The following is a 24,370-nucleotide window of genomic DNA, read 5'->3' on the forward strand; positions in this document are numbered from 1 at the left end:
ATCATCAAGGATTTGCGTGAAGGGTGAGTGGGCCGACAAAGCTTGTATGTCACTAACGCGGCGGGCAGAAGTTAAGGTCACCAGGATGGAGGTCTTAAGTGACAATATTTTTAAGGGAATTTCCGTTAGGGGTTCGAAGGGAGGTTTGGTTAGAGCATTTAGCACTAGGTTTAGATCCCAGGATGGGGTGGTATGTAGAGAGATCGGTCTAGATCTACTTGCGGCTCTAATGAATCTCTTAACCCATCTATTTTTGGCTAGATCGTGATTATACAAAGCTCCCAAGGCCGCCACCTGTACTTTTAAGGTGCTGGTAGTTAACCCCTTCTCCAACCCCCTTTGTAGGAATTCCAGAATGTTATCTACAGGGATTTCGCCTATTGGGTCGGAACCTGACACTGATATGAATTTCTTCCACACCTTGCCATATGCTTTGGTGGTTACTGGCTTTCTACTCTGTAGTAGCGTGGTTACCAAGTTTGATGAGAAGCCCCTGATGCTTAGGAGCTCCCTCTCAAAAGCCAAGCTGTCAAGTGTAGGTTTTTTATGTGCGGGTGATAAACTGGACCCTGGCATAACAGGTCTGGATTTTCTGGTAGAACCCATGGGTCTGTCACGGACATCCTTCTCAGCCAGGAGAACCAAATTCTCCGTGGCCAGAAGGGCGCTATTACCACTACTGTCGCCTTGTCCTCCCGTATTTTCCTCAGTACTAAGGGAATGAGAGATATTGGGGGGAAGGCGTAGGCCAGATGATAATCCCAGGGTATCATGAAGGCATCTAGGGCTACTGGGCCCCCCCCCGGGGATCGAGTGAGCAGAAGGTCTCCAGCTTCCGATTCTGACAGTTCGCAAATAAGTCTATCTCTGGTTGACCCCAGAGTTTCACGATCTGGTTGAAGACTAACCAGCTTAGTTCCCACTCCCCGTTTTAGACGTGTCCTGCTTAAAAAGTCTGCCATTCGATTTTCTGAACCTTTTATGTGCAGGGCTGACAGGGATTCTAGAATGTGTTCTGCCAGGTGGAAGATGGACTTTGTTAACTCCATTAGTGGTCGAGACCTGGTGCCCCCCTGGTGGTTAAGGTATGCTACCACTACCTGGTTGTCCGAGAAGACTCTCACGTGATGGGAACGTAGTGAATCTAGAAAACAAACGAGGGCTAGTTTCACTGCCAGTAGCTCTTTCATATTGGAGGAAGCGTACTCTTTTCCCTGATCCCAGGACCCCTGTGCCACCTGGTTGCCTAGATGTGCGCCCCACCCCAAGGGCTTGCGTCCGTGGTTAGGATCTTTGCTGCAGGCAATGCCCAAGGAACCCCCTTGGCTAGGTTGGCTGGAGCTGTCCACCATGTCAAGGAATGACTTGTTTCTGGCGAGATGTTTAACTGCGTGTCTAAATTTCCGTGTAGGGAAAAGTCTGCATCTAATATTTCTCACTGCAAGCCCCGAGTATGGCTCTGGGCCCATTGGACGGCTGGCATGCAGGCTGTCATAGACCCCAACAGTGACATGGCTTTCCTCAGGGTGGTGTTCGGGGAAGCTATCATTTGGGATGTCATTTGCGTCATTTTTTGAACCTTTGCTTTCGGAAGGTAACATTTCTGCTCGATTGAGTCCAGTGTAATTCCCAAATACTCTTGCACCTGACTTGGTACGAGTCTGGACTTGGGCAAGTTCAGCATCCACCCTAGGCTCTGTAGTGACTTCATGACCAGGTCCAACTGCTGTTTGCAATGGTGAAAGGTGACCCCTATTATTAATAGATCGTCCAGGTACGGGACTATCAGGACGTTTTGCTCTCTTATGTGGGCCATTACCTCTGACATTACCTTCGTAAATACCCTTGGAGCAATGGCTAGGCCGAAGGGGAGGGCTCTAAACTGAAAATGTTTTAACTCCCCCTGAATCATCACCGCTACTCAGATATTTCCTGTGATCCCTGTGAATAGGCACATGATAATATGCGTCCCTCAGGTCTAATACGGCCATAAAGCAAGCTGGGGGAAGCATTTTTATACAGGATTTTATCGTCTCCATTTTGAAGTGCTGCACTTCTAGATATTTGTTCGGCTTTTTGAGATTTATAATCACCCTGTACGAACCGTCTGGTTTCTTGCGAAGAAAAAGAGGGGAGTAGAAGCCTTTGCTCCTGTCTTGGTAGGGGACTTCTTGCAATACGTTTTTGTCTCTTAGGATCGCTATTTCCTGTTGTAGGCCCAGCTGCTCTTGTGGTGTCCTTTGAGGGGTTATTACGAAGGAGTAGTTTGGTTGGGAAATGAATGCTAGCCTCAGGCCTTCCTTCACTATGTCCAGTATCCAAGAACTTGCGGATATCTTTTCCCAGGCCTGGAGAAAGCAGGATAGTCTTCCCCCGACCTGGGGAGTACCTTCATTGTGGCTTTTTGTTGTCGGGGGGTTTGTTAAACATAAAGCCCTTATTTTTATTTCTCCTATCTTCCCATCCTTCTTTGTTCCCTCTTGGGGGCCTTCGTCGCATGAACCTTCTGTTCCAAAAAGGCCGTTTGTATGCCTGACTGGGGAACCCGGGGAAAGATTTTTTCTTGTCCCCTGCCTTTTCCAGGATGTCATCTAATGTTGGCCCAAATAAAAATTCCCTCTCGCACGGGATTGCGCACAATTTGGTCTTTGTCTGTAAGTCTCCCGGCCAGCATTTCAGCCATAAGGCGCGTCTTGCGGCATTTGAGAAGGCGGCTGTTCTGGCTGCCAGCCTGGTTGAGTCTACTGATGCATCCGCCAGGAAGGCTGCTGCCCCCTTCATCACCGAAACTGACCTCTGCATTGTATCTCTTGGGACTTTCCCCTTTATTTGTGACTCTAAGTGATCTAGCCAGACCATCAGGGCGCGCGCCGTGCACGTGGCTGCTATGGCTGGCTTTAGCCCCCCTGCCGCCGACTCCCACGTATTTTTTAGAAAGGCTTCTGCTTTTTTGTCCATTGGGTCCCTCAGGGTTCCCATGTCCTCGAAGGGCAGGGCAAATTTTTCAGAAGCTTTTGCAATTGCCACGTCTAATTTAGAAGCTTTACTCCATGAGGAGCAGGCCGGGTCGTCGAAGGGGTATTTCCTCTTGGGTGTCAAGAGGACTTTTTTGTCAGGTTTTTTCCATTCCCGCTTAATTAGGGAATGGATTTTCTCATTGACAGGAAAAGCTCTCCGTTTTTTTTGTTCCAGCCCACCAAACATCAGATCCTGGGCTGTTTTCTTAGGCCGTTCATCTACTAACCCCAACGTTGTCCTCAACGCCTTTACTGGGGTGTCTGTTTCCTCGATGGGGAAGCAGCTACGTCCCCCTTCTGAGGATGATGATTGGGAGGATGATGATTTACTTGAGTCCGACAGTTCGCTTTCTGACTCGCTAACACTGGACTCTGGCGACTCTGGCGGCCTGGACCTACGTTTCTTTTTTGAGGATCTAGCGCCCTTAAGGGCGTCTTCGACCTGGGTCCTTATCAGGGTTTTGAGATCTGAAGCAAATCTCGGGGATTCCTCCTGAATTGTTTGCTCTATGCATGCTGCACAAAGCTTTTTCTCCCATATAGGGGGTAGCTCCTCCGTGCATATGGCACATATCATGTGCTTAGATTTAGTCGTGCATTTACGCCCCTGAAAACAGAAATTAACAACCGCATATTAGCGAGCGGGCATTCACGGAGATCACTCACCCTCCTTATGGAACGAGAGGTACCGTCTCAGGTGTAGGGATTATTTCCACTGCTGAGTCCACGTCTGGCTGTGCCGCCATGGTGGAACTTTGGCTGCGCCGCGATCCTGCGTGACCGTCGCTGCTGCGCTGCTGGGAAGAGTTGCGCTGGCGCTGTGAATGTTGGCGCTGTTCCTGCGTTTGCCGCGGCCCCTGCTTCGGGGAACGCCGAGTCTCCTTTTGCTTTCCGCTCATGGCGACGCTCCTTACCCCTTAATGGGTTTTTTTTAAATGTGAGCGGTACTTTTTTTTTTTTCCTTTCTCTCTTCCCGGCGCCGCCTCTCCCAGCGTTCCCTGCGCCCCCGGAAGTGGCTGCCCGCGCATGCGCGCTGCGGCCTCCCAGTGGTGCACTGCGGCCCCCTCTATTTTGGCGCTTGTAACGGCGTGCGCGCGCGTTTGCGCTGTAAGTAAATCTGGTGGCCGCCGCCACCCCTGCCCGCTTCCTGGGGGTCACCCCTCCTTTGTATGGCTGGCCCCGACCTGTGCTCCCGGTGACCGCTGCCACCTGCACGTGCCGCCTTGCGGCTCAGCGGGCCTCCCCCGTAGTGACCGCCGTCACTTTTCCTGGGATCGGCAGACTTCCACGCCTCTTCACTGCCCACTCACCCTAAGGGCCCACCGACCCCAGTGGTGGTGCTTCGGGGGGAGCCTGTTTGAGGCCTCGACCCAGCCGAGGCAGGGAGCCCCGCTGCCTATTACCGGACTGGATCGGTCCCCGGAATCCTACGACGACTTGTCAGGTATGCTGTAGGTTCCCCGTCAGGGACAGGAAACCAACTGATGTGGGAGAGAGGTACTGCCTTTTTCATCTGTAGGTTTCCTGTCCCTGAGGGCAGATCCCTCTCTCTCCGTGGTGCCGTCATGGGGGAAAGAGAAACATCTGACAAACACACATAAAAACCAGAGGGCAGCAGATCATGTGAAAATATAATATTTGTGTCATTCTCTAAACTTTTGGCCATGACTGTACCTTTGTTACCAGCGCGCTGGTGCAGGGAGCTGGTAACCAAGGTACACATCGGGTTTCTAAGCGCTGCGCGGCGCTTAGAAACCCGATGTGTACCTTGGTTACCAGCTCGCTGGTATCTAACGTACACAGCGGGTAACTAAGCGACGTGCATCGCTGGTTACCCGCTTGTCACTGTCCTGATCGCTGGTGAAGCTGCCTGTTTGGCAGCTCACCAGCGATCATGTAGCGACACACCAGCGATCCTGACAAGTTCATATCGTTGTCGGGATCGCTGGGGAGTCGCTATGTGTGACGGGGCCCTTAGGCACTGCATTAGGCACACCTCAGTTTTGCTAGAAAGGTTCCTTTCGGGGGTTATTCCCATTACAGAAGTACCTCACTTGCTGATCAGTTACAGTCTGATCCTCAGTCAGTCACTGCATGGAGGCTACGGCCGCAGTGTCTTGTTCACTTGAACAGCTAGTAGCTGGCAGTTATCCCCTAGAAATCAAAGTCATAGTACATGGCAACTGAAATGTTCATTGCATCTTATTGTACATACCTGTTCTCCTCTGTAGATTACATATTCTGCATATGCAAGTCCATTTACACTAGGCCTGCCAATAACCGAATGATGGCCAGGAGGGGCATGTGCCATCTTCATAGTGCTAAATTGCAGGAAAGATTTGCCAAGCGTCACCCTACAGAACAGCATTTGTCTAGGAGAGGGGGAAAAAAAGATTACTTTTTAAATAAATCTATGTCAATTTCCCTTGTCCTACATAGAAATCCTTCTCATGGGGATGGGTATTACACGCTATGGATGATAGTCAAGCAATCCTACATAGGTATCAACACGGCAAAAGAGCTAATGAGAAATCACTTTTACTACTGCTATAAATATACTAACATAGCATTTCCATTCTTTTTTTTACACTCAAGTAGACTTCTAAATGGTTTCTTGATTTCAATGGCATTTAACCCCTTCACGACTTTGGGATTTTCTTTCTTCTTGTGTTCTCGTTTTTTTGCTCCTATTCTTCCCAGAGTCATAGCTTTTTTTATTTTTCCATCAATATGGCCGTGTGAGGGCTTGGTTTTTGCGGGACGAGTTGTACTTTTGAAGGACACCATTGATTTTACCAAAATAAGTCCAAGTGCGGTAAAATTGCAAAAGTGCAATTCCATAATTGTCTTTTGCGTTTCTTTTTCACCATGTTCACTAAACGCTAAAACTGAGCTGCCATTATGATTCTCCAGGTCATTACGAGTTTGTAGATACCAAACATGTCTAGGTTCTTTTTTATTCAAGTGGTGAAAAAAAACTCCTAAAATAATCACTTGATTCTTAACGAAAATCTTAGGAGATGGGTTTTAAACCAGGTTTAATTTCAAAAAGATCTAGGCAGGCTGCATATTACATTTTCTGCCAGAAACTTACCGTAAGTACAACCAAGGTTATATATAAATCACAAACAGAAAGTACCAGCATGCCCACTATGACTAGATTTGATGGCATTGTGAGGAAAAAAACAATTCATCTAGCCCTTGACATTTACAAGCTTGCTCTGTCAGCAAAAAATAAATGTAAGTTATGTAGTAAAAAGAATGATCTGCAAAAAACAATATTTAGAACATTGAACATCCTTATATCCAAACTTTAAACAAAAGTTGCTGGGAATGTGATAAGAAAATTAATTATTGCCAGGATCTCTATGTATCGCATTTTTTCGGATTATAAGACGCACCCCAAATTTTGAGGAGAAAAATAGGATTTTTTTTTATATAAAATGGTGGCGCTTCTTATAATCCATGCATCTTATTGCTTACCGGGGGTGGTGGCTGCGGTGAAGCAGGGTCCCAGGGTCGCTGCTGGAGGAGGCAGGAGTGGGGTGATGCTGCAGGCTGGGATGAGGGGGTGTTCCAATGTGCGGTGCACCACTGCTGTTGTGGGGGCTCTGCTGACATTTTGTGAAAGGCCAGAGTTCCCGCAGTTCCATGGTTTCCTATGCGGTGGACTCCGGGAAAAAGGCTGCCGGGGGTGGCATATGCGCAGATGGAGATCTCGGGAGATGAGATCTTAGCGCTGAAATCTCATCTCCCAAGATCCCCCATCTGCGCATGCGCTGCCCCTGGCGGCCATTTTCCTGGAGTCCACGATATAGGAAACCATGGAACTGCGGGGGCTCTGGCCTTTCACAAAATGTCGGCAGTGAAACCGCAGCAGCACCGGACACTCCCGTAGCACCGCCCGTCAGCCACTGCACCACCTGCCCCCCCAGCCTTCATGAACGGTATCGGTAAGGTATATCCGCATAAGACGCACCCCCATTTCCCCCCCAAATTTGAAGGGAAAAAAAGTGTATCTTATAATCCGAAAAATACGGTATATATCTAAGAAATTTCATCATTTACCCCTTCACCCCGAAGCCTGTTTTCACCAGGCCAATATTTACAATTCTGACCACTGTCACTTTATGTGGTCATAACCTCTGGAACGTTCCAACGGTTCCCACTGAACTGAGAATCTCAGTGGAGAACAACCACGGCCTCGACACCAAGCGAAGAACACCTCCAGGTGTGGTGGTAAATTCATGCTGAAGCGGGCTTTCAGGCGCTAATCATTGTAGCGACCCCCTTGCTCCCGAATCCTGCCTGGGTTAGAATCCAAGATTCAACGGCCATGCCGACGAACCCAGGGCCTCTGGGATCGGGTGGCAATTTGGCCCTTGAGAAAGTAGACCTGGGCGCTCTGGTAGACGCCAAGGCACGTCGGCGAGTAGCAGCATTAGATCTGCGTACCGCGCTCGACGACCAAACTGGGGCCAGCGGGATTGCTGGCACACCTTCCGTCTTGATCCTCTTGACGACTCTTGGAAGTAGTGGCAGCGGGGGAAAGAGATACGGGAGGCGAAACTGGTTCCATGGCAGAACCAACGCATCTACAGCGACTGCCTTTGGATCCTTGGCCTGAGCGACATATGTGGGCACCTTGGCGTTCACTCTGGAAGCCATCGGGTCCACATCCGGCATTCCCACTGCTAACAAATCTGCTGGAAGGCTTGGGGATGTAGGGACCACTCTCCGGACGCAAGACCCTCCCGGCTGAGAAAGCCTGCTGCCCAGTTTTCCCCGCCTGGGATGCGAACTGCCGAAAACCCTGAGTGGTTTGCTTCGGCCCACTGAAGAACGAGCTCTACCTCTCGCATGGTTGCTCTGCTGCAGGTGCCCCCTTGGTGATTCATGTAAGCCACCATCGTGGCGCTGTCCTGAATTCGGACAGGGAGGTCTGCTAGAAGGTGCCCAAACTTCTGGAGTGCCAGCTGAACTGCTCGTATCTCCAATAAATTGATCGGGAGGCGTGCCTACTGGTGTGACCACCGTCCCTGGGTTGTGTAGTAGTGACACACCGCTCCCCAGCCGAGGAGACTGGCGTCGGCTGTCCCCACCCGCCAACGGTCTGGGGGAAAGAGTTTCCCCTGGGTCAGAGAGGACCTGGTTATCCGCCATCCGATAGACAGCCTGACCTGAGAGGACAGACGACACTGCCGATTGGGCGTGAAAAGGTTCTTGTTCCAAGCCGACAGGAGGGCATGCTGCAGGGGGCGAAGATGGAACTGGGCGAAAGACATTGCTGCCACCATTTTCCCTAGACTCCTCATCCCAGCTCGGATGGTATGAGGGACTGGTTGGCAAATTGCCCGGACTCCCTGCCGAAGAGCCAGTACCTTTACCTGAGGGAGATCACCAGCCCTCGGCCAGTGCCGAAGATCATTCCCAAGAAGGAAATCTTCTGAGCTGGCACAAGAGATGACTTCTTCGCATTGACTAACCAACCTAAGCGGGCAAGGGTCTCCAGCGTGATGCTGATATCTTCCTCATATGCCCATAGTGAAGGGCCTTTGATCAAGAGGTCGTCCCGATAAGGCAAGACAACCATGCCTCGAGAATGGAGTATGGCCATGATAACTGCCATAACCTTTGTGAACACTCTGGGAGCCGTGGCTAGTCCGAAGGGTAGCGCTATGGACTGAAAATGTTGATCGATGATGGCGAAGCGTAAGAACTTCTGATGAGGAGAAAAAAATGGAAATATGCAGATATGCATCCTGGATGTCTACTGATGCCAAGTATACTCCCCACTCTATGGCCGAGATGGCTGAACGGAGAGATTCCATCCGAAAATGTCTGGTCTTGACGAATCTGTTCAGAAGCTTAAGGTCTAACCCAGGCCTGACCGACCCGTCCTTCTTGGGAACCGCAAAGAGGTTGGAATAGAACCTCTGAGCTATTACGTGTTCCGGCACTGGAACCATTACTCCGTTGTGCTGGAGCGATTTGATGGCTAACAATAGAGCCCTTACCTGGGCATCTACCCTGGGAAGTCGGGAAAGGAAAAACCGTCTTGGAGGGCCACTAACAAATTCTATTTTGTAACCTGAGTACACCAATTCCTTTACCCCTGCGTCGCGAGCGACACTGACCCAGACGTGGTGAAAGCAGAGTAGGCGGCCGCCTCCCCTGCTTGTGTCGTCTGGCAAAGGTCCCGAGCCATCTGGCCGATGATCGCTGGGATCTGGAACCTCTCGATCTGGCCTGTTGAGTATGCATTCTCCCCAATGGGTTGGCTCTATACGAGACCTGCCGCTCCCTATCTTGGTTGGGTCGCCTGAGGTGGCGGAATTGGGCCCCTTAGTCCACCCGGGGTTGCGAAAGGCCTGAAAACGTGCCTGAATTGAGTGACGAAAAAGCGGTTTAACCCTTTGTTGAGGGAGACACCCACTCTTTCCTCCTGTGGAGTCTGAGATAAGTTGATCCAACTTTTCACCAAATAGGCGGCCGCACTGATAAGGCTGGGAAGTCAAGGACCTCTTGGAAGTAGAATCGGCTCGCCATGTCCTCAACCACAGGGCTCTTCTGATAGAGATTGCATTAGCGGCAGCAAGTGCCGAACAATGGGCCGCATCCAAAGACGCATTAATTACACAGTCTCCGGCCGTTGCCATCTGACCTGCGACCTCCGAAATCTCTGCAGGTAGATCCTGCTCCTGCGCGACCTTGCTTCCCGACCATGATACCATAGCCTTAGCTACCCAAGTCGCTGCGAACGAGGGAGCTATTGCAGACCCTGACGCCTCATACTGCACGAGCTAGGCTCTCTTAATCAAGGAAGCAGTAGGGACAGATAACAGGGTCTTAGTGGCCAGGCGTGAAACCGGAGGATCCACTATCGGGGATTCCATCCATTTTTTACGGAGGTCCGGAGCAAACGGATACTTCGTTTCGAGTGCCTTTCGACCCGAGAAAACGCCGGTCTGGACCTTCTCCGTGCCGCCGCACTATGTCCTCAAACTCAGGGTGAGAGGAAAAGATTCTGTGCGGCCGCTTCCCTCGCTTAACTGCCACCTTATGCCCCGTAGCAGCTGCAGGATCAATCCTTAATCCCCAGGGTCTGATTGATGGCTTCTATGAGGCTGTCCACTGTTTCATGTGACCCTGGAGTGTCCAGGTCAAGGGACTCATCTGAGTCGCAATCTGAGGTCTGCTCACTATCAACCACTGATGACAGGGAGGGAGAAGCAGAGCTTATGGATGCCAAGGCACCGGATGGACTAGGCGACACCGTGTGGATTCGTTTCCTCCGGGTCTGCCTGGAGAGAGAGCGGCCCCTGCAGGCCAAAGGCTCCTGTGAGGTGGAGGAACCTTCCCAGATAAGCGAGCCACTATTCTTGCCCCTATCTGAGGCGCGAAGAGACTCGATCGCCTTTGTAAGCGATGCCATAGACGGCGATAGTGATAGGCCCATTCTGGAGGATTTGATCACTAGGCTCGGTTGCGGGGGAGGGCTCCTGGGCACGTTCGGAGTCGCAGGCTCTGCCCTGCCAGAGACCTGAGAGGGGGGGGGGCACCGCTCGAGCTGTAGCGTGCCTCGTGGACCAAGCTGCACTTACCCGCTCCTGTGTCCCCCCGCACCCGCTGCCTTACCGTCGATATGCTGCGGGGCGGGCTGACCGCGAAGGTTCCGGTGAGCCCGGTCGCGGCCTACCCCGACGTGAAGCCGGGGACTCAATTTTTCTGGTGCCCGGCCCGCTGTGTCTCCTCCTCTGGAAGGCGGGCCGGCGGAAGTGACGTCACGCCGGGCTTCCGGCCACAGCCTACCCCCAGCCGAAGCCGCGGGCTGGATTTTTAGAATCCGCCCGCGGGGCCAAGGACGGCGCCGGACAGTACCCAGCTCTAGGCCGCGGGCTGGATACCACCAGCCACTCTCGGACGAGCGGAGGCTGTACTGAAAACAGCATCCATCCTGCCGCCGGGGGGGCAAGACAGGGGGTAAAACGGGGGGCTGTGGGAAGCGCCACATGAAGTGCTCCACCTGGCCGCCTGCCTGGGATGCCGCAGAGCCCTCCCTGCTGCCTGAACCTCCATCCGTGCCCTGGATACTGATGCCTTGATCTGACCAGGTAGAGGGTAGGGGGGTAACATCTAGGACGGTGCAGGCACCCTAACTCCGTCACCTTCTAGGGCTTAGGAGAGGGACTGTCCGCCGCCTTGCAACACCACCGTCTAGCGTTGGTGGAGCAGTGGGGGCCGCACAGACTAGTCTTGTGCCTCTGTGCAAGCCCATGGTTTCAATACCTAGGGGTGGACAGGGCTAAATCCGGCATTATGTCCCACATCGCGGGAGAGGATGCCTGGAGGGATACTCGCACGTACTCGCCCGTTGATGGTTTGGGGAAATCGGATCCTTTCAATAGGATACGTTGCCCCTGTCTTATCTTCATAAAAAAGAAAAAATAGAAGTCTGGGGAAAAAGACCCAGATATGCTTTTTGATGCGATTGTCAAGCGTTTTGACATGCGTTTTCCTTTGCGTTTTTGCAATTACAGTGTATGTATGCGGAATCGCACAATTAATGAACATGCTGCTTTTTTTCCGCCAAGCGTTTCCGCAGCGGAAAAAAACGCACCATTAGCACAACATGTGCGTTTTCCATTCTATTACATTAGATGCTTTTTTTTAAGCGTTTCCGCAGCAGAAACGCTTGTCTAAAAGCGCTGCGGAAACGCTTAAAAAACGCAACGTGAGCACACAGTCTAAATGTTCTTTTGGCACACTGGGGCTCAGAAGGGGGAGGGAGGCATTTGGATTTGGGAGTTTGCTGAATTTCTTTTGGGGGGGGCGAGGAGCCATTTAGCTTTTCCAGAGCCTTTGTGTTACCAGTAATGTGGAAGCCTCTATATTTCCATTAAGGCTATGTGCCCACGTAGCGTTTAAATCCGGACTCCTTCCCAGAAACGATTTTACCGCGATTATGTTCGCGATTTTGCCACGATTTTCACGTGCGATATTCAAGCACTTTCCAAGCGATTTGAAGCATCGCTTGGAAAGTGATCGACAGGTTGGTCACACTCGTCAAACATAGTGTTTGACAAGTGTCACCAGCTTTTTACTATTGAAGCCGCCTATGCGGCATCAATAGTAAAAGATAGAATGTAAAAAATAAAAAAATAAAAAATCGGGTATATTTACCTTCCGACGTCCCGCACAGTCTCAGCGACGCTCCCGTTCCCAGCGATGCCTTGCGAGACCTGTGATGACGTTGGTCTCGCGTTGCTATAGCGATCTCTTGAGACCGCTAGAGTCACGCGAGACTACGTCATCACAGGACGTTGCCGCAAGGCATTACTGGGAACGCTGAGGCCCGGGAATGTAGCGCGGGACGTCGGAAGGTAAATATACCCCGATTTTTTCTTCTTTTTTTTACAGGGGTATGGTACCCAGGGCCTGGAGGACAGTCTCCTCTCCTCCACACCGTGGGTACCAACCGCACATGAGACGCTTATCTTCGCGCATGGTGGGCATAGCCACATGCGGGAAGTAAGCGGTTCTCATGCATTCCTATGGGTGCGGAATCGCGGCAATTCTTTGCTATTCCGCACAAAAGAATGAGCATGCTGCAATTTTTTCCGCAATGCGATTACACCGCGGAAAAAAGCACAGCATGTGCGGAATGCCATAGGAATGCATGGGGTGCGTTCTGTACAAGATTTTTAAACGTTTTCGCGCCAAAAATCGCGGCAAAAACGCTTAAAAATCGCATCGTGTGCACAGAGCCTAACAGATGACAGACTTGAGTGGGGGCTTGCTTTTTTGTGGATTGAGTTGAAGGTTTTATTAGGAACATTTTACATAAAATATTTATGATCACATTTATCCGGCGCTCTACGCTGAGCACTTGTATCAGGATTTCCATCTAAAGCTTCGAGTGACGTGATGAAACCACCCATGGATCCATTCAATATAATGAGGCAGCAGTTACTCTGGACTCAATCGGGTCTCTGTTCAGTGGTGTCCTTTTCAGAAGTGCACAAAACTGTGGCTGACAGCACTTTTATGCAATCCTAAAAAGACGGACACCGCCGGATCACAGGTCCTTTGGCATCCAGTGTCTCCATCTGCCTCATTATAGGGAATCTCCCGCCGAGGGTTTTGTCTGAGATTTACACAGAAACCTGATCCAACCTCTCAACGCAGAGTGCAGGATAAATATGCGTCAAGCCTTTCTGTGATCTTTAAGAGACAGAATTGAAAATCAAGAGCATGTGAAGAATTGGTTTTATTTATCTTTTACGCCATTCCTCATAGTGATAAGGCAACTTTATTCTTTGGGTCGGTGCGACTACAGCAATACCAGATTTATATCAGGGTTTTATGTTTGGCTGCTGTCACACACTAAAAGACGCTTTTTATTGCGAACACTAGATTTTGCTTCTCCATATTTTGAGAGCTATAATTTTTCCATATTTTGGCTGACAGTCATGTGAGGGTACATGACTTTTTATCGCGTTCTATTCCGATTTTTGGGAGTCAGAAATGAACAAAAAGCAATTCAGGAATTGCTGTTTTTTATATACTGTTCTGCGTATGCTAAAATTGGTAAGGCAGTTTTACTCTTCGGGTCAGTATGATTACAGTGATACCTAATTTATATTTTTTTCACGTTTTGGAGCTTTTAGACAAAATCTTTTATAGAAAAAATAATTATGTTTACATAGCTTTATTCTGAGAGCCATAACTTATTTTTCTGCTCATGGAGCTGTATGGTGGCTTGTTTTTTTGCGGGACAAGATGACGTTTTCAGCGCTACCATTTTTATTTACATCCGTCTTTTTGATAGTGTTTTATTGCACTTTTTGCTCAGCGGTATGATGATGAAGCATTGTTTTTGCCTCGCTTTTGATTCATTTTTCTACAGTGCTCACTGAAGGGGTTAACCAGTGGGACAGTTTTATAGAGTGGGTCGGATACCAAATATGTGTACTTTTATTGTTTATTTTTCTATTTATTGGAAAAATATTTGTTTTTTTTTTCTTTAGCTGGGGATTAAAAAAATATATATAAATATATTTTTACTTTTTTTTTTTTAGACTTAATTACCTTGTCCAGTCCAGCACAGCAGAGGATTGGAGCAGTATCTGACAGGCAGGGACACAGGCGCTCACAAGCCACCTTCCCGGGAGGATCCCGAGGCTATCTTGCGACTGGAGGTCTCCATGGAAACCATCAGGACAAAGCAATCGCATTTTCCCTGCGTGATTCTCCTCGATGTCACTGTCACTACTGACACCGGCATCAGAGGGGTTGAACTTCCGCGATGGGTGCTAGCACCGATTGTGAGCTTTGCTGCAGGGTGTCAGTTCTCACACAGAGCTGACACCCCCACCCGATGTTTTCCTTTGCTTCCTCTCCTGCCCAGGAGCTGTAGTATGATCAGAACATGGCACTGCCCTGCACGGTCAGACACGGCAATTACACAGTACACAGCAGGGGCACATTTATAAGATATCTTAGTACAAGAATATCTTTCATTAATACATACAATTGTGGAAATTGTTATTCCAATATGTATTGATTAAAATGAACTTTTGTTCATGGGAAAACTCCTTTAAGCCAAAAACAATTGGGACAGTGACACAGTTTGGCATTTAAGCCGTTTACCAAAACATATTCAAGACACAGTTACATAATCAATACATCAGTATAGGCATTTAGTACAGAGTAACAGCCTTAATTTGAAGGTATTCACATCCTAATTGTAATAAATGTTTAGGAATTAAAACTCTCTAATATGCAGCTGTTTCTTTTTAAAGGGACCAAGAGTAATTGGACAATTATCTCAAAAGCTCTTTAATGGGTTACATGGGCTATTCCCTTGTTAATCCATTATCAATTAAGCTATGAACCCACAATATGAGCTCAAAGGAGATCTCAATGGAAGAGAAACAGACCATCAGTAGGCTGAAAAAAAAAATAATGAGGGGAAGACTAAAATATGGAGAAAGCTTGGAATGACTCATTATGCAAAGCAAATCACATCTTTTGTAAAACATGGTGGAAGCAGTGTGATGGCATGAGCATGCATGGCTTCCAGTGGCGCTGGATCACTAGTGTTTATTGGTGATGCAAATGAAGACAAAATCATCTGGATGAATTCTGAAGTGTACAGGGATTTACTTTCTGCTCAGGTTCAACCATGTGCAGCAAGGTTAATTGGATGGTGCTTCACGATACAGATGGACAATGACCTAAAACATACTGTGAAAGCAACCCAGGAGTTTTCTAAGGCCGGTTTCACATTTGCGCTTTATAGTGCAGCGACGGCCTGCGCACGGCCGCCGCTAAGCCCCGCCCCGCCCCCTCCCGGCTCCCTGCCCGCCCCATCCGGTCATCGCCGCCTACTAGTGCACATGGACGCTTGCGATCTGCGCACCCTATCTTTAGCATAGGGTGCGCAGATCATGCGTGCCGAAATGTAACATGCTGCGTTCGGCGCACCTTCAAAAGTGCGCAGCGCACGGCAAAATCCTGCTATCGCACGGCCAGCGCACGATCTGCGCACCCTATGCTAAAGATAGGGTGCGCAGATCGCAAGCGTCCATGTGCGCTAGTAGGCGGCGATGACCGGATGGGGCGGGCAGGGAGCCGGGAGGGGGCGGGGCTTAGCGGCAGCCGTGCGCAGGCCGTCGCTGCGCTATAAAGCGCAAATGTGAAACCGACCTAAGGCAAAGAAATGGAATATTCTGCAATGACAGAATCAATCAACAGATCTCAACTAGGGATGAGCGGACCCATTGATTTTAGTCCAAAGTTTGGTTCGGATAACAGAACTTAGAAGACAATGGGACCTAAAACTTTGTTTCTGCAAAGTGCTGTAAAATGGATGGAAATGCATTGGAAAATATTCAAAAGATATACTCCCAATTGTAGTACAGATCTACGTTAGAAAGAAATGTCTTTGTTGTCACTGGAAACAATAAACAAGCTTAGCTTTTGACCCCCAGCTAACACTTTGGCCATTAGCTGCTCTATTCCATTTTAGGGCCCAATTCTATTTTCCCCACAATTGGATTTCTGTAGAGTACAATTTGAAAAGACAACTATTCCCAGGATATAAGCTCTTTTAAGACCTTTAGGCTATGTGCACACATTGAGTAAATTGATGCAAAAATTTCTGCACCAATTTTTTTTTTTTCTCTCTTTTCAGGAAAAACAGCTGCAAAACAACCAGTGATGCGTTTTTGCCTGCATTTTTTTGACTGATTTGAGTGAGGCCAATGGTGAAAAACGCAGGGCAAAAACACAGAGAGAATTGACATGCTGCAGATTGTTTTCTGCACCAAATCTGCATGTCACAAATACTCAACGTGTGCATGAGAATTCAGGCTTCTCATTCACTTTGCTGGCAAATCTACATGGCAAAAACGCACCAAGTCTGCAATGTGTGCACAAGCCATTAGATGGCAAAAATGCTGGTAGATTTCATTTGTGTAATTGATAGAATTATAAATACAGCACTGGACTACAGGATGTATTTCAGGATTAGTACAAGATAGCAAATTCAATGCTAGTTAACCATTTATATAGGTTAGTTATGTAAAGGGTGGGCCATTTATATGGATACACCTAAATAAGTTGGGAATGGTTGGTGATAGCAACTTCCTGTTTGTGGCACATTAGTATATGGGAGGGGGGAAACTTTTCAAGATGTGTGGTGACCATGGCGGCCATTCTGAAGTCAGATATTTTGTATACAACTTTATTTTTTCCCAATGGGAAGAGGGTCATGTGACACATCAAACTTATTGAGAATTTCACAAGAAAAACAATGGTGTGCTTGGTTTTAACGTAACTTTATTCTTTCATGAGTAATTTACAAGTTTTACTTTGTTTACAGCCATTGACATGTCACAGAGGTTAACACGTGAGGAGCGGATAGAAATTGTGTTGATGTCTGGTGAACACAGTACCTGGGTCATTACAGCAGATTTCAATGCAAGACACCCTACACAAGAAAACTGTCACCATTCCCATTTTATTTAGGTGTATCCATATAAATGGCCCACCCAAAACAGTTTGCCTCATCACTGAACATAATGTTCTGTGTAAATTGAGGGTCCTGTTCCAGTTTTTGTTTTGCCCATTCTGCAAATTCAGAGTGCCGATCTGGGTCACCAACCATTCCCATTTTATTTAGGTGTATCCATATAAATGGCCCACCCTGTATATAAAGTATATACAGAATAGCAGAAATTGTACTCTTAGTAATACAAGTTCCCTCCACTTCTGGCTCGTGAAGGTCTAGTGTTACTTTTTGGCTTTTGAGACCACAGTACATACATAATGACATTTGCTCCCAATTTTACACAAACCTGTGGCAAATGTAGCAGGATCTATCCTTGTGTGTCGGGCACCCCGTTCCTCCACCTATGCCATAAACATACTGATTGCTTTTAGATGAATTTTCTGCAAAATAGATGCCAGCGCCAAACATGCCCCCAATATATGCATGCCGCTCATCAAACCCTTTGTGAATGATTGCATTGATAAAGGGAGAACCTGTTAGAGAAAAGAAAAGAACAAATTAGAGTGTGATGTGTTGTATTTCTCTGTAGTCAAGACTGCAAGCCAGACACATCACAGAAAGCTGGTGATGATCCAAGGAAGTGGAACGGCAAGTATTATACTGTAGATTCAACAAAAATGTTGAAATTCAAGTTTAATTACAAACATTAGGTAGGATAAGCCCGAAACACATTGTCCCTTTTTTTGGCATTCCATGGTTGTTAACATGAACATACATACATACATATTGTATGACCTGCATGACCTGCAGTAAGTAGAGTGACAATGGATCGGAAGTGGAGCATTTCAGATATGGCACACTTGCTCAACACTCCAGCCAGCAGATTTGCCTGCACTGCTACTACTCAACCTGCAAGAGGGAAAGTGAAAACGCTCCAGATCTTGAGGAGAATATTGGAATAAACTGGATGATTTGATCCTCAAGATCTGGAACATTTTCCTCTTGCTATGGACTATGCATGATGACACCATGTTCCGTTGGGTTGAGGCTTACATCCTATACACACTGAAGGTGAGATGGCTACATTCTCTCTTTTTAATGCTTTGCCTCCCTCTATTATAGCAACCCTCCAGCATTATTTTTTATTTCACCATTGGCGTGGTTTTAGTAATGTAAGTTCCCTGCACTTAATAATAAGCTTACCAGCTGCAGTCACTTATCAGCGTTGCTCTGGACATCGTTCACAGTTTGTGACCTGCAGGGTCGCTCCAGTATTTGCTGAGTGAGTCACTTCTCAATGTAAGTCGATACGAGACAGAAAGAGGTCAGAACGAGGCTCCCATAGACTTACACTGAGAAATCGTGAGCGTTGGCTCTAACAAGATGGCGGATCAGGAGTGGTGGCAGCAGGCGCAGAAGACAACGGTTGGTACTGGTAAGTATAACAGTAGGGAGTCAGGGAACTTACACTATTGACACCATAATGAAAACAAAACGGAGTGGTGCTTTAATGAAGATACTTGTGTTCTCTTCCCTCCTGAAATGGATGTTACAGCGGTGACAGATACTGGGAATCTCTATAGAAAAATGATGTTTGCCTACAAGAAAACAATAGGCTTCTCCTTCCTCCCCATCAGGGGAGCAGATACAAGAGCCCCTCTCTATGGGATGATTTTACTGCGGTGACTGCATAGAATTCTACTCTAATAACAATTTGTGAGCAGCTGGGTGGGCTGAAAGAAGAGGTGCATCACATAAAACAAAATTGACATGAGGCTAATGAAAGAATGTGTAGCTAGAAGGCAGTCTCTGTTGAGGATAAATTCCCACCTATTTACAGAGACCTTAAGAAAACTGCACATAATGTGTCATTGCTGACTAATAAAGACAATTTAGAGAAAAAAAATGGCAGAAATAATCTACACATAGCCTTTTGGATACCAAAATCTATGGGGAAAGCTATCTTCTCCCATCTTTGTTAATTCAGCAGGCACATATAGCCCCTACTTGCCCGCCTCCACCTGGTGACCCTCCATGACCCATCCTGATTCAAGGGACCAGTCCAAACAACAAGCAACATGAATCAGAGCATAGGTATGTTTTTCTCTGAAACACTCTTCCAGTTTGAAGAGCAAGGGCTGACCCTAGCTGGCTCCTCAATGCACTGCTTCAGGTGATTGACAGGTCTCTCCCTGTGAACACACTCGGTAGACACCTATGAATCAAATAAAGTGACAAGGGCACAAAAGCAAAGGAATAAAAGGGCACAACGCTGAGGCCACCCTGCTCTTCAAACTACGTTCACTGAAATGGAGATGGTTTCAAGGAAAAACACAGGTACTGATTCACGCTGCCGATTGTTTGGGCAGCATGAATTGAGTGAAAAGCTCCCATTTACATTATCCTCAGACAGGCAGGGTATCTCAAAGAAATGTCCATACATGGGAGCAAAGTCTTCATTTATCTAGAATTCTGTGCAAAAGTACAGAAAAATTGGGCCCAATTCATGGATATCAAGAGATGTTTAAAAAACCTAAAGATCCCCTATTTTATGACGCATCCTGTCAGGCTATGAATTATTCTCGTTGGATTCAAAACAAATTAAGCCTGTGAAACAGAAGTCTCCAACTGCCTCCTATTAGGATGAGGTGGATGAACATCATTTGGATGTCACTGTAGCCTCCACAAGAAAAGCTGATGCATACCATTTTGCGTGCTCTGGCATGCATGCTTACCACATTCACAACTAAAGTAATGCTGGATTCACTTCTGCTCCGGGTGAGCTTAGGATGTTACCAAGCCCGATTCCCTACGTTTGAAGAACTGCCACCCTTTTAACAACGTTTATTGAATGTTATTTTTTTTGTCATTAACACGGTCAGACAGTGACTCGGTGTGGTTACTGGGAAACATACCAGATTTCCAAGTATTTTTGTATTACGAGTATTTGTAGGAAATGGATATCCCTACCATTCATTCTTAGGCAACTTTCACACATCAGTTTTTTGCCGTCAGGCAGGATCCGGCTATTTTTAGAAAAAACGGATCCGGCAAAAATTTTGGAGAACTGTAGAAACGGATCCGTTTTTCTGCCGGATCCGTCAAGCAGGTTATATCTGTTTCCTGGGGGTTGGCCAATTGGATCTGAGCATGTGCAGACTTAAGAAAACGGATCCGGTGGCTGGATCTGTCTTTTTCTGGATCCGGCGCATTCCGGCGCCCATAGACTTTCATTGTGGCAAAAAGCCGGAAGCGTTGGATCCGGCACTTCCGGCTTTTTCGCCGGAGGCAAAAAACGTTACAGTAGCCGTTTTTTCCAGACGCCGGAATGAGACAAGTAGCCGGATCCGGCAAAAAACGGATGAAACGCAATGCGATCCGGCGCTAATGCAAGTCAATGGGGAAAAACTGGATCCGGCATTGCATTTCGCCGGATCCGGTTTTACAAAAAAAAGCCGGATCGCGCCTGACGGCAAAAAACTGATGTGTGAAAGAGACCATAGCCTCAGGCTATGTGCACACGCTGCGGATTCTGCTGCGGATTTGGCCTCTGCGGATTCGCAGCAGTTCTGCAGACAGTGTACAGTACAATGTAAGTGTATGTGACTTACATACCACAGTGCACATACTGCGGTTTTTCCACTGCGGAAAAGCTGCTGTTTTGAATCCGCAGAAAGAACTGACATGTCAATTCTTTCTGCGGACTCCGCTGCAGTTTGCCACCTATTCCATTGTCCAGGTGTCAAACCGCAGGGGAAAACCGCTGGCCAATCCGCAGGTCATTCTATCTGCGGTTTTACCTGCAGATCCGCAGATACAAATCCGCGGGTGAAGCCGCAGCGTGTGCACATAGCCTATGCTGATCTATGTGGATATTGATACAAAACAGGCTTCATGTAGAATGAGATGCTTTCAATCCTTTAGGAACATTTACTTTTCCTGCTTTATATACACACAGGAGCTGACGGCCAGATCTCATCAGCACAATACACAGACTCCATACTGTTGTTCTTTTCTAGGAAGATTGCTGGCACAGTATATCTGTAGACTGCTCTTACTGTATGAAATGAATGCCTTACTAGAAAAAACATGTAAAATAATCCATAACTGCTGAGAATTTGTAGCCTGCATTAGACAGAGGGAATTGTGGAAGTGTGTTTTTGGACTTGCTGGGTCTTTGCCCCATTGCCAGGTTTAATATTTGTTAAACCTAATACTCGTTGTGTGTCATTTCATGAGATCTGCTGGCTGCCAGTGAATGAAAACATTTATATTCGGAAATGGGGAAACTCATTCTAAGCTTTGGCAAGTAGGGCTAGGACAATCATTTTTGCTTTACTAAACACAGCAGAAGCAAATTTCTTTTAATTAGTTAAAATTAAATTGTGTGAGTGTAAGTAAGAGCAAGGCTAGGCCAGAACTAGATTCAGCCCTTTTAGTCTTGTGTATCCATATATCCTATCAGCAGGTCCAGAGTTTGGAAGAAGCTTCTCTACTTTGCTAAGGATTCAGATAACGCAATAATAAATATATTTAAATAAATATTTTTTATAAACAAAGATCTAAAAAAAAAATAAATAAAAAGACCCCAGACTCCCCCCTCGATAACATGAATAACTCTAAGGAGAAAGCATCATACCATGGAACAGCATGCGTTCATTGTGGTGGTTATGGTTTTCTTCAGACACTTCCTTTTGGCGGTGACAGAATCTTTCTCTGAGTTTTTTATTTACAACCTTTTGTATCTGTGGGAAAACATACAAAGAAGTCAAAATAAAAATAAGCACTAAAACAGAAAATTTGCATTGCAAGCGTCTGCCCCCCATTTTCTGGGTTGGAAAGACCAATTAAAGGGAACCTGTCACATCCTTTGCAGCATGTAGTGTCCCCAGTGCATTGTTGTTAGTGATGCAATGTGCGTCACTAACGTTTTTCCCATTAACCCCTTAATGTCCAATGACGGACACAGTCCGTCATCAGACATTTCCCCTGCTTTGATGAGGGCTCCGGCGCTGAGCCAGCATCAAAGCCGGGACATGTCAGCTGTTATGAACAGCTGACATGTGCTCGCAATAGGCGCGAGCGGAATCGCCGTCCGCCCGCGCCTATTAACTAGTTAAATGCCGCTGTCAATGCTGACAGCGGGCATTTAAATAGCATTTCCGGCCGCCGGGCCGGAAATGACGTCATCACCGACCCCCGTCACGTGATCGGGGGTCGGCGTCATGTTGCCTGGACAACCAGAGGTCTCTATGAGACCTCTATGGTTGTTCCAGGCATATGGCTTTCAGCGCCACCCGGTGGTCGGCGCTGAAAGCACAGCAGTAAATCTGCTACATATGGGCGATCTGCTCATCGCCCATATGTAGCAGAGCCGATCGGGTTGCGCAAGCTTCTAGCCTCCTATGGAGGCTATTGAAGCATGCCAAAAGTAAAAAAAAAAAAAAAAAATGTTTAAAAATAAAAAAAAATTTAAAAAACCTAAAAGTTCAAATCACCCCCCTTTCGCCCCAATCAAAATAAAACAGTAAAAAAAAAATCCCACATACACATATTAGGTATCGCCGCGTTCAGAATCGCCCGATCAATAAAAAAAAAGCATTAACCCCATCGCTAAACGGCGTAGCGAGAAAAAAATTAAAAACGCCAGAATTACGTTTTTTTGGTTACCAAGACATTGCATTAAAATGCAATAACGGGTGATCAAAAGAACGTATCTGCACAAAAGTGGTATCATTAAAAACGTCAGTCCGGCACGGAAAAAATAAGCCCTCACCCGACCCCAGATCATGAAAAATGGGGATGCTACGGGTCTCGGAAAATTGCGCAAATTTTTTTTTTTTTTTTAGCAAACTTTGGAATTTTTTTTCACCACTTAGATAAAAGAGGACATAGACACGTTTGGTGTCTATGAACTCGTAATGACCTGGAGAATCATAATGGCAGGTCAGATTTAGCATCTAGTGAACCTAACAAAAAAGCCAAGCAAAAAACAAGTGTGGGATTGCACTTTTTTTGCAATTTCACCGCACTTGGAATTTTTTTCCCGTTTTCGAGTACAAGATATGGTAAAACCAATGATGTCATTTAAAAGTACAACTCGTCCCGCAAAAAATAAGCCCTCACATGGCCATATAAACGGAAAAATAAAAAAGTTATGGCTCTGGAAAGAAGGGGAGGGAAAAATGAAAATGTAAAACCAAAAATACCCCTGGTCATTAAGGGGTTAAAATCGCTGCTGTAATCCTTATAAAAAAACCCCCACTTTATATAGTTATATCTTCCCTGCTCGTTTAGTGATGGGGTGTACTTCATTGCGTTCAGTCAGGCTTCTACCTGCCCATGCAATTTGAATTGTTCCTGGGGTTGTGCTAACAACACTGTATATATTACACTTGCGCAGGGTTTCTTGTTTTGCACCGCTTGCGCCGTGTGTATTGGGGGAGCTGCGCTTGCGCAATATGTAATTGTTGATCCGCGCTTGCTCATTGTCCATTAGCGATCCATGCATGCACCCTGACGAGCAGCTACCCTAGCGTGCGTACTGAAGTTGGTTTTAGCTCTCAGCTTCACTGAGTGTGTGTGCATGCGCCGGAGCTACACTTGGCTACAATCGTGCAGCAAGGCTTGGTTTCATGCTGCCACCTGTTTGGGCAGAATAAACTGACAGGTTCCCTTTTCAACATTTTTGACAGCACAGAAAACACATTTTTATTAGTATTTTGCATTTATTCAATATAATACATTAGGAAAATTAGTTTTTAAAGGCAAAAAAGAAATGCTATATTTTTTGGACCTGCACTATAAGAGGCACCCCAGTTTGTGAAAGCAGAAAACCGGTCTAAAGAAGTAGGGGAAGGGGTGAAGCAATGCCAGAAATTTTAATGCTGCAGGGTAGAATATGAATGTAATAAATTTATTGTTATTGTTTCTCTGCAGCATGTGTATTAAAATGCAAAAACGGGCGATCAAAAGATCATATCTGCAAGAAAATGGTATCATTAAAAACGTCACCTCGGCACACAAAAATTAATCCCTCACCCAACCTGAGATCACGAAAAATGGAGACGGATATCTGAAAATGGCGCAATTTTTTTTTTTTAAACAAATTTTGGATTTTTTTCACCACTTACCCTATATACTCGTGTATAAGACGACCCGAGTATAAGCTGACCCACCTAAAAAACTGGGAAAACTTATTGACTCGTGTATAAACTTAGGGTGGAAAATGCAGCAGCTACTGGTAAATTTCAAAAATAAAAATAGATACCAATAAAAGTAAAATTAATTGAGACATCAGTAGGTTAAATATTTTTGAATATCCATATTGAATCAG

General features: G+C 46.8%; 1 protein-coding gene across 2 annotated transcripts in view; it reads right to left on the minus strand.

Annotated features, from left to right (window-relative positions):
• The window catches only part of TNKS (tankyrase), a 288,176-nt gene that overhangs the window by 7,690 nt on the left and 256,116 nt on the right, over positions 1-24,370 (minus strand). For both annotated transcript variants that reach the window (XM_073543626.1, XM_073543618.1), the window contains exons 24-26: positions 21,674-21,779; positions 17,381-17,567; positions 5,233-5,389 (exon numbers count right to left, since the gene is read on the minus strand). In XM_073543626.1, coding sequence (XP_073399727.1) covers positions 5,233-5,389; positions 17,381-17,567; positions 21,674-21,779 — 450 coding nt within the window. The remainder of the gene's footprint in view (positions 1-5,232; positions 5,390-17,380; positions 17,568-21,673; positions 21,780-24,370) is intronic.

Source organism: Dendrobates tinctorius, unplaced genomic scaffold, assembly GCF_039654945.1.
Source record: "Dendrobates tinctorius isolate UK_male_01 unplaced genomic scaffold, ASM3965494v1 ptg000011l, whole genome shotgun sequence".
Lineage (NCBI taxonomy): Eukaryota > Metazoa > Chordata > Amphibia > Anura > Dendrobatidae > Dendrobates > Dendrobates tinctorius.